The sequence below is a fragment of the Seriola lalandi genome, unplaced genomic scaffold (genome assembly GCF_002814215.2).
Source record: "Seriola lalandi dorsalis isolate HSWRI2012SDOR001 ecotype SW California unplaced genomic scaffold, Sedor1 jcf7180002054919, whole genome shotgun sequence".
Classification (NCBI taxonomy): domain Eukaryota; kingdom Metazoa; phylum Chordata; class Actinopteri; order Carangiformes; family Carangidae; genus Seriola; species Seriola lalandi.
The window spans coordinates 549,261-559,614 of NW_019525471.1; the positions used below are offsets into that span (position 1 = coordinate 549,261).

Below are 10,354 nucleotides of genomic sequence, written 5' to 3' on the forward strand. Positions count from 1 at the left end.
ACCCCCCCACCCCGAACCTCCTCCTGAGCCCACTGTACAAACATCTGCTACCGTCAGCCCTGAAATCATTTGTCTGTTCCATCCACAGATGCACCTCAGAGCACACACCACCCAGTCACATGTCAAATGTCATATGCAAATTTACAAAAGAACTGATTGGCTGCAAAGCATAAATGCAGTCATGGTAAAATCAAATATCTGGTGGTTTTACTCGTATAGTTTGGAAGTCAAATAGATAAATTGGTTTTGGAGGAATTTTTCTCTTATTCTTAAAGACAGATATCTCTACACACATCATGTTGAGTGGTGATTTGAGCTTAATAAAGTGAGAGTTATGGGAAGAATTTGCAGTTCTTTCAAAAGGAACTAAATACATATTTTCCTTTTTCATACATACTTAAACCATTTTTGAACAGACATCTTGAGTTGACAGCTTATATCAGTTTCAAACTACCATTTCTAAAACACTGGTCAGTCATATTCAGCTGTGCACCATGAAAGCAGGAAATGAATCAGGAATTTGATATAATTTAATTTGTTTATTGATAGTGAAATTAGTGACTTTATAAATATTTAATTTCCAGGGTGTAGTCCATTTTTGCAGATGTGTAATGCTGTTTTACCCTTCTCTTGAGAGGAGCTGCTACCTGATCCCATTAACTTCCAGGAATCGAACTAAACTAAACTAATCGCACTGTTCACCAAACCTTTGCCTTTCTTACGTCCCCCACATGCAGTTCATGTGGAGGTGTAAGAAAGATTAGTTAGTTCGGCTGACCTCTATGGAAAAATAGATATGAATACTAAGATTCCCTGAAAAAAATACCTATCCTGTAATTTCCAAATGGTGTAGAAGTTGAATTTCAATTTCAACCAATCACTAATTTTTTCACTCTGAGAAAAGAAATAAAACTTCCCTATACCAAAGTATCTTTTTAAGCGTACAGGGACTCCTGCCTTGGTCTTGAAATCCTGCAAACTACAAACATGTAATCAATATAATAATTCAAATTTAAAAAAAAAAAAAAAAGCTAGTTCCTCAACAGAGAAAAAGTAACTAATTGACCTAGCACTTACACATTCAGCATAATTTTTATAAAGTTAATATTTCAAGATCATGAACGGTTTAAAATTGAAAATTCTGTTCAGGTCTAACATCACATACCACAGCTTACAGTTTTCATGAATCAATAGTAGATTATGTCATGTCGCTTTATTTATCCCAATTACTCATACACACACACACACACTTGTGAAAGCTTCAGCACTTTAAAAGGTTTGCATCATCATTTGATCATCACCTACTTCATTAATTAAATCCCCCTTTTTCCACCAACCATGATCCAGTTTATTGAGGTTTTCTAATCTGCACAGCTCCACTGTGAGTTCACATAAGAATTCCTTATTGATCCCTTGAAATTCTTCACATGAAGCCTGTTTGGTACTGACTGACCCTGATAAGATCTCAGTATTAGATGTATACTGTTTCTGAATTTTTGTTTGCATATTGGTTTTCAATCTTGTATTGATGTCTCAGTACTTTGAATTATTTTAAGCTCAGAATGTTACAGTATATGTCTTTTATCTCTGCTAGAGAGTATGCAGAGTATATTTTCCATATATAATGCTGATGCTAAGGTTATCTCAGTACAAAGTCCCCAGTAAAGCTGAAGCTCAGATGATGTCAGAATTTTAAATGAGTGCAAGTTGAATCTGCCTTGCTGGCATTTTTCCACATGCATCGGATATGTGAGCACACACTGACACACACAAAGAAAATCTGGCCTTGTGATTTCAGTAGGCGGTTGTGGTTAATGTTAGCATGTCACTTTCTCTCTTGACCTAGAGTAGATGCTGATGTGAGACATAAAAATGTGTATATAAACAGATCTTACAGCACACACACACAATGCTAAATTATTAAATTTAATTTATGTTAAAATTAGCTCAGCTCTCTGGTTAAGAAGCTGCTGTAGCCCTTTCTAGTGAGAGTACAGTAGTGTTGGTGGTTTGTTAGTAAATGTAATAACTTGGCTGTTTACAAAGTAATAAATCTGGGAAGACCTAGGAGTCATTCTGTTGTGTCATGTGAATTTCATCTGAATACAAAAAGATGATTGTGCAATGTGGAAATTTACAAGGCGTGACAGTAATAGATAACGTTTTATAGTAAAGATATGAAGATCTGAAACAAACAGGGTATAAATTGTCTTAGTATAATTCTTGTATTTCAAAGACAATAAAACAATCCAGTGTCAACTATCAGCTAAATGTCAAATTAAAAGTAGAAGTCAGTTGTAGTTTTTTGGCATATTCCCTTTTCTTGCCAGTAGCATTCTCATGTTTGTTCATGAAGTAATGAAGTGACAGCCAGAAGGCATTTAGCTTAGCTTATCTTAGCATAAAAGATGAAAAAAGGAGGAAACAGCTAGCATGAGTTCTTTCATCTCTGCAGTGACTCTGCTGCATCTGGCCAAGAAACTGTCCGGCACATAAGCAACATCAAAACCCAAAGTATCAGCTTCACACTTTGGTTTTTGTATGAATTAAACAAATGAGATAAAACATGTTAATTATTTAGGTCCAGAATGTTGACTGGTGGATTTTGTTAACTTTGGAGATAGCCAGGCTAGCTGCTTCACTCCTGTCAACAACAAAGTGAATAAATGTGTTTCCATTTATGCGCAGTAAATGAGTCCTTGATATTACAGGGTTTAAAAAATGGTCAGAGAAATGCAGAGAGATGCTAACTTTTTAGTCCAGCAATCCATTTGTTAATAGACTGACATTACTGACTCACATTAAAGTTTGTATTTATATAAATTGTATATAGTCATATCATTTGTACGTATGCGCCTGTGTGTTAATGTATGTGTGATTATGTTTGTTTAGATCCGCTGGCTCCCACCTGCAGATGGAACTCCTCAGGGATGGAAGTCCAGGCAGTTCTGCTGAAGTATGTGTGAGTAACAACTTACACAAATGCACACGGACTCTCAGCCCTCTGCCCTGCTATGACAAAGAAGCGTACATTGCGCTGCGCCGTGAAAATACTTTAGTAAATGTTATGACACTTTGTTTAAACAGGCGCAGAGATATTCCCTAAACATCTGTCGGGAATATCACAGGGTGTTACTGGCGTTTGCGTCAAGTGAGCACTCTCTGTTTGCCCTCAACCCTCACATGAAAAACGTGCATCCAGCTGACTGTCGAACTAACCAGCTAATTAATGAGTGCATACTACTCACTAACACAAAACAAATTAGCCTGTTAGATGTAAATGTGGATGTGTTAAACCCAGTTGGTCAATGAAAGCAGTCGCTCCTTGCTCCAACGTTTTGGGACATCATAAGAGATGAAAGGTACGATTTAAAGGGAAACTCCATTATTTTCCCCTACTCAGGTCACAGGGTACAGAAGCTCGACTTTACCCATCGAAGTGATGCTTGATCTCAGGCATCAAAGGCAGTGAGTCAAACAGAATGTACAACGAGCTCCGATGCCGATGTTTTAATAAAACAGACGGGGTAGAGCTCAGCAAATATGACTAAAATGCTAATATAAACTGCTTTGATAGGTAAAGTGATTATAACCAGTGGTGAAAGTTACTCAGTACATATACTCAAGTGCTGAGAGGCTGAAATGTCAGGCAGAGCTGAGAGGAACTGCAGAGCCTTTTGATAATTCTGTGGGTTCGTCAGTACGAGCGACACCTTTCATTATTTCATTATACATACAGTGGTCAATATAAAAAGCTATTTTTAAGCTAAGGGCCTTAATGATCTGAGTACTTCTCTCACCACTGATTGTAATTAATTGTATGATCTTATTGCACTGAAACAAATGAATGGAAGTAAATCAAGGTTTAAAATTATACAGGCTGAGTAGTTTTTGTGCAGGATCAGAAGTTACTGGTGTGCGTGCAGGAAGGACGCGTGATATTTATTGTTCTTGTATGTGAGGGAAAGTTTATTATTTTGCACGCGCTCTAAAAATTGCCATAATAAACACCGAATATTGTTCTATTATAGTCTTGGTACCATACAGAACATATTAGTACATGTTTGTCATTTTGTCAAACCCTGACAGGATGAAATACATTTTTTAATTTAAAAACTGGTTTTGGCATTTCTGCATTATGACAAAGTACACAGTGGAGAATTATAAAAAAAAAAAGATGGGACAGAAAGAGATGGAGGATGTGATGCTCCATAAAGTGGTAAATGTGGAAAATGCACCATGAACTGCTGAGGTACCTGGGTAGCGCTGGAAGGGCCATTTTTATGAATCTTTATTAAAGAACGATTAGCATGGGGCTTTATTTAAAATAAATTACAGACAAATTCATTTCAGTGGAGCTGCAGACAGCACACAAAGCAGCCGGTTTCTAATAAGTGCTTTGATAAGTGCACAAGTCCACCGTAGCCACTCGTGAGCTACGCAGCACATGTGTCTCGCTCTCTGGTTCAGACAAACTGAACGTTGTTGTGCTTGCAGAAAAACAAAACCACAAAGCACAACAAATCCCCTGCTGGTCTGTGTGTCTGTGTTGACTGACTGCGCCCATGTGTGTGTGTCTGCACTCGGCGCCAGTCACACTGTCACCAGCGCCCTCCCTTCGACGTCTCGGGACAGGAAGAAACATGTTCTACAGACCCCTTAGGGAGTCAGTGGGGAGTGGGTGGGTGCTGGTGGAAGCATGGAGGCTAACATTCATCGGGCTGTTGATTGGTGCTAGTCCTCTGCCCTCTCCTTCTAACCCTGCATCATAGCTTACTCGTCTACATCCACACACTTAAACATACTGCATGAGAGAAAAAGCTGTTGGGAGTAATTTGATGTTTTGGGGATTTCATCTCTGTCGGGGGGGCGCAAAGGAGGAAGGGAGTGGTGAAGGGAGGGGCTTGGAGGAAATAATTACTCCTCTATCAAACCAGGAGGAAGTCATTTGGTCAGTCAGGCTGCCCCAGTGGATATTAGCCCCTCAATGAAACAACAACATCCCAACATCCGGCTCACAGTGGAGGGTGAAGTGAAGTTGAGACATCCAGTAAGAATATTGTGATAATTACAGGCAACTGCAGCAGATATATATATACAGTATATATACACACACACACAACACAGGACACACACACACAGAGAATGTAAGTGCATGCCCAAACATAAGGCCTCTCAAAGGCAAATACACACAAACAAAAAAGCTGAGTTCATCCAAACTACACAAACTGTTTTTCTCTCTCATTTCTACAGATATATATTTTTTTAATGCTGATAGTTTCCTCTGAGTCTTCTGCTGCCGGCTCAGTACAATGGAGGTGGAAGGAATTTTGTTTTTGGTCCTCACGGCATTGACAAATTACACATCTTTCCAGAAACTGTGACCTCACTGTGAACACTTTTATAAGGACGTAATTAGTCCCTATGAACACTGTTTCTGGAAAGATGTATTGCAGTCGAATATTTTAAATGCCACAATCAAACAAAATTCACCTACATTGTGTTGGGAGGGATGCAGAAATCTCAGAGCTGTGGGGTTTAAAAACAAATTCATCTAAATCTGTCTTTATGACCATTACTTTATTTATTAACAAGCAACACACATAAAAGTGGAAGATATACAAGACACATAAACACACATTTCATAAGAAGTTTGCAATTAACAAGTAAAAGTTTCACTTTTTCCTGCAAATTTCTACATGTTCTACTTTCCCCACCCACGTGACTCTTAAAGGCAGCCAGTGTCTCTGAGACGACACACAGTGCTGTCTGCTTTCTGACAGTCTTTGTTTGTTGTATCCATGATAAATGGAGCAGTATAGTCATTCAGAAGTAGAACAGCTGGGAAACAGTAAATATTCTTAATTAAAATATACATTTTTTTTTGGGCTTATTTAAATGGACTGGCCCTTTTTTAAGAAAGTTTCATTTCCAGTGTCCAACAACAAGCTCAGTTAATGTAAATTACTTTCAACAAGAGCATGACCTACAACTCTGCAATGTAATGGTGGACTGAGCGTAATCACTCTATGAAGCATGTCTCCTCATGCTGGCACAGTAAAAGCTAATGGTTCACTGTATCTCCTTTTGAGTTAAAAGAAATGCTGGTCATTCCCTCCAGAAAACGGTCAGCGTTGAGTTAACTTTACTCTGTTTGTCCCCGACATTGTGCAGCTTTGCAAACAAACCTTTCATCTGTACCAAACCTTGTGTTATTTGGCCCCTCTGGACTGGTAAATGGACGCAGTCAAGTTAGAAACGCAATGACTTGATGTCTTGATGTGAGCTGTGTTACTTATTTGTGCAATGCAATCCGTGAAGCAAAGCTCTTGTGAAACACTTTGAAGCAATTTTAGCAGCAAGACAACAAGAATAAACTTGAACTGAGATTACAGAGAGAAGCTGTCTGCGTCGCACTACTATTGTACAATCAGTCTGCTATTGATGTGTCATGTGTGCTGACAAAAAGTCAGCATTTGTGAATTGTTATTCACGCTGAAGGCGGCTGGTGACAGTAAAGCTTCACAGTGGGAATTCAGAGAAGCTTACAGCTCCACAGTCCTGAGAGGCTTGTGGTCGGTCAGTAGTTGTCTTGGCATCTGAAGGACGGGGACCACTAACGGTCAGAGTATGTTGGCTTGCATTAGGAAGTGTCACCGTGGGAGACTTAAATGTGTGTGTGTGAACAGCTGAAAGTGCGGTAGTGTTCAGGGGTCTTTTAGTCATGACTGGTAATGACTTGTCCTAATCACCTGGCATCCTGCCTGTCAAAGGAAGAACCATTTTGAAAACATAATTAACAGCAGAGCCACTTTGAAACAGGTAGCTGACTTTTTAAAACATTCTGTGTTGTAAGGTTTTGTTATTGCAATACCACTGGGGGGGGGCTTAGGCTAGTCATTCATCTGGATGTTTGTGAAGCTGAATTGTATTTGACATTCATGCTCTGGCACAGAGCTGGGTCCAAAGACAACCTAATAGTGGACATTAATGCCTAGTGAACTGGAGGGAAAGGTAATCCGGATTTTCCATCTGACAAGACATGGTGGGGGAGTGTAGTGTGCGTGCCCCTATCATGCATGCTTGTGTGTGAGCCTGAGAGAGTCGAATATGTGTGTGTGTGTGTGTGTGTGTGCAGTCTGGCTGCCTGCCCCGAGGACCTTTTTGGCCAATAGCCCGACAAAACCAATGGTTCCTGTGCAATGTTGGACTAACTCCCACCGGAGAGCTGAGGGCCAGCTGGGGCCCCTTCTAATAAGGAAGTGGGACTTTATTCTCTCACCCCCTACTGATACATAACACACACACACACACACACACACGCATACAGTATAGCTACACTGTGGCCTCGTCCCTGCACAGGGTCTTGGGAGCTAGATACATGTCAGCAGCTGCATTCATCACCGCCCAGCACCAGCAGCTATTGCCGGTATGTGAGAAACACAGCCAGGGCCTAAAGGCTTTTCTCCGGATTAAAGGGGCTTCAGACGGGGTTCTTTTTCATGGCCGTGCTGCACAGGTATAGCTCTTAAAGGACCATACTGAGTTTTAGCTCCTTAACTACGAATCAACTGTACTTTATATTTTCACTAACCATTTTTGAAGGCGGGCTACAGTTTTACATTAGTGGATTTATTCTTCTTATAGCTCCAAGCAGTTATTGGTTTACATTCTGTCCTTATGACATGAGAATCAGTTTGGAGACTCTAAATGCTTGTGCTTTGCAATCCATCACCGTGAGCATCAAGCCTTTTTTTTTGTCAACTTTGCATTAGTGTTGTATGGTAATGCAGTTTAAAGTGCAGATTGATTTGATTTGTGAAGGTACCTGCACTGCATTACCTTGCAGCAGTAATGTAATTTTGACCATGTCTCTACTGAAACTGCATTTTTAAATTTGATGCCAGTATCTGAGAGTCAGAGAATGACAGTATTTAGAAAAAAACCTTACACAAATCTGCATTTCATTCAAATACTATATATGTTTATATGTTAAATTTAAACTGTATCAATTGCTGTAAACTTCTGCTTAAGGGTGCAACTAACAATTAGTGTCATACTTTCTTGATTAACCAATCAAAATTTGAACACTAACCTAGAGGATTAAGAAAACCAACAAATATTCAAAAAATTGTGCCAATTAATTTTATCTCAGTTGACAAATGACACAATGAATTGTTTCAGCTCTAAATCTGATCACATATTGGCCACTATTCAGTTTTTAAAATGAACCCATTTTTGCACCACTTTCAAAGCTCCCATTTATGAATAAATACATATATTAATATATTAAGGATTTATTAATTTATAAGAAACCTATATAAAATTATCACTACCGAATAAAAAGGATTATCAGATAATATATAACTGATGCAAATGATCTGATATGTCTGGCGATAAGCTAAAATCAGCCGAGAGTATCTGCCACACTGATTACGTCGGTCGCGCTCTGACTTTGACAAGAATGAATGCAGGTTTGAAGTTCGCAGTAATGTATTAAACAGCTCAGTGGTCTGCTAATCATACAGAAATGAATGAAAACCAGTGATGCCCTGGAAAAAAAAATACATTGAAATTTCTAAAAGATAAATAATTGATTTGAATAAGTGATTTATAGTAAAGGGTTTAAGAATGAATAGTGGAGAGCTAGTTATGCTCTGTCATTTGTAATAAATTTGAACAATTCCTCTTTTCTCTTCTTGATTTGCAGCGCAGGATCAATGATCACTGATAACACAGGCAGGAACATTAGCTACGTGAAGCCTAGCTGAAATAAAAACAAAAACAGTGCACACATTCATGAGAAACCAAGTCACCTCCCACATTGTCAAACACCACTTGTTTACCTATCTCACATTGTGCGCCGGGGCCGAGTTATTGGATGTAACACATTAAGCCCGCAAATCATTAAACCTTTCCCTAATCCACACAGACATGTTCAATGATCAACCCAATCTTTAACCTTGGTGTCTCAGCCAGAACAAATAGCGTGGTCTGGAAGTATGTGTCGCATCAGCTTAGCCAAGCGGCTGTATAACGCATCGATTCCCTCATCCTTGATTGAACGCGCAACAGGGCATTAGCTAGGCCAGCCGTGCCCCTTCAAAAAACGCACTGCTCTCTGGACGGGGAACAGTTCCCAACTCATCTCCCTCCTTTTCCTGCAACAGTCTGTCTGTCTCTTTCTTTCTCTTAAGGTCATGTTTGGTTTACTAATTGTTTATTGTTCCAAAGAGTTTCTCTCCCTCCTCTGAACCCGAGTTACCACGGTCCTCTAAGAGATGTCTATTTTTGGCGTTATACATCTGGGGGTGGGTGAGGGGGGGGTCGGAGGGTTGACCTTTCTCTTCGGTCCGCTGGGTGGGTGGGAGTTGTGGTAGTGGGGCTGTGGTGGGGAGGGATCATGGGAGATATGGTTGTTAGGCACAAGTTCAACATAAGTATTCAAGACTATTGTCAGCTGACATCCTGTTTGTCACAGCTGGAGTTTGAGGTTGAACGATTTGGTTAAAATGGTCTGTCTTAAAAGTTCACGCCACTAATTTTACATGTCAAAATCAGTTTACAAGTCACACGGAGTGCTACACATCCTGAGAAACCAGTTGTGTAATCTCATGTGTGGCTCTGGAGGCGCCTTGTTGAGTCTGAGAAAATAACATCACTTAAGTAATCTCAGCGTGGGCTTGAAGACTACTCATTTTAACTGAAAGCCTGACTTACTAACTGGTGGTGTGAAGTTGGGAAGGTGTGGGCGTTTACCAGAAAGATGTTGTCTAATGAAGGATTTTATCCAGTTACATTATGGGAAGAGTGGAATCCAACATTTTTGGAGCTTGATATATACTAGAGAGTAAAAGTCAGGATATCTTGGCCTCTGCTGCATCGATTTTGAACACCCACGGATGCACTTTGTCATAACAGTGATGAAGTAGCTTTAAATCATGACATCCCGTCTGGTCTGAGTGCAATTCTCAGATACTGAGCTTGAAGTATTGTATTTGAAAAAAGCTGGCAAAACTACCAGAGTACTTACCGTCTTTAACCCTTGAAAATAATCTTGCACTTGTGTAAAGTATATCCACAGTAACCACAGACTACGCCCTGAAATTTACCATAAACCTGAATCAGCAGTCAGGATGCTGTTGCAGCTCGATCACTTGAGGAAAAACCGCGTCTCCTTTGTGTCCTCAGGTTCCTGATGTGTGATGGTGGCCGTGGCCGGCTGTGACGGGCGTTGCTGATTGCCTCTCATGTCCAATTAGAAACCTGGAGGACTGACCTGACCCCAGCACTTGGAGCAGCGTAACGTCGGTGAGTTTATGGCTTGGACTCCACGATCCCAGCAGGTGGGGTT

The 10,354-nt window shown here is 40.0% G+C and overlaps 1 protein-coding gene across 5 annotated transcripts in view; it reads left to right on the top strand.

Moving 5' to 3' along the window:
* The window catches only part of LOC111673475 (RNA-binding protein with multiple splicing-like), a 36,811-nt gene that overhangs the window by 23,372 nt on the left and 3,085 nt on the right, over nucleotides 1-10,354 (top strand). For 2 of the 5 annotated variants that reach the window (XR_015436154.1, XR_015436155.1), the window contains exons 6-7: nucleotides 2,893-2,962; nucleotides 10,192-10,311. Coding sequence is in view for 2 of the 5 variants with exons in the window: in XM_087169879.1 (XP_087026005.1) it covers nucleotides 2,893-2,955 (63 nt within the window). In the remaining 3 variants the exon portion in view is untranslated. Of the gene's footprint in view, nucleotides 1-2,892; nucleotides 2,963-10,191; nucleotides 10,316-10,354 lie in introns of those variants that run through there. The other 3 variants (XR_015436156.1, XM_087169879.1, XM_087169878.1) reach the window with 3 other exon arrangements.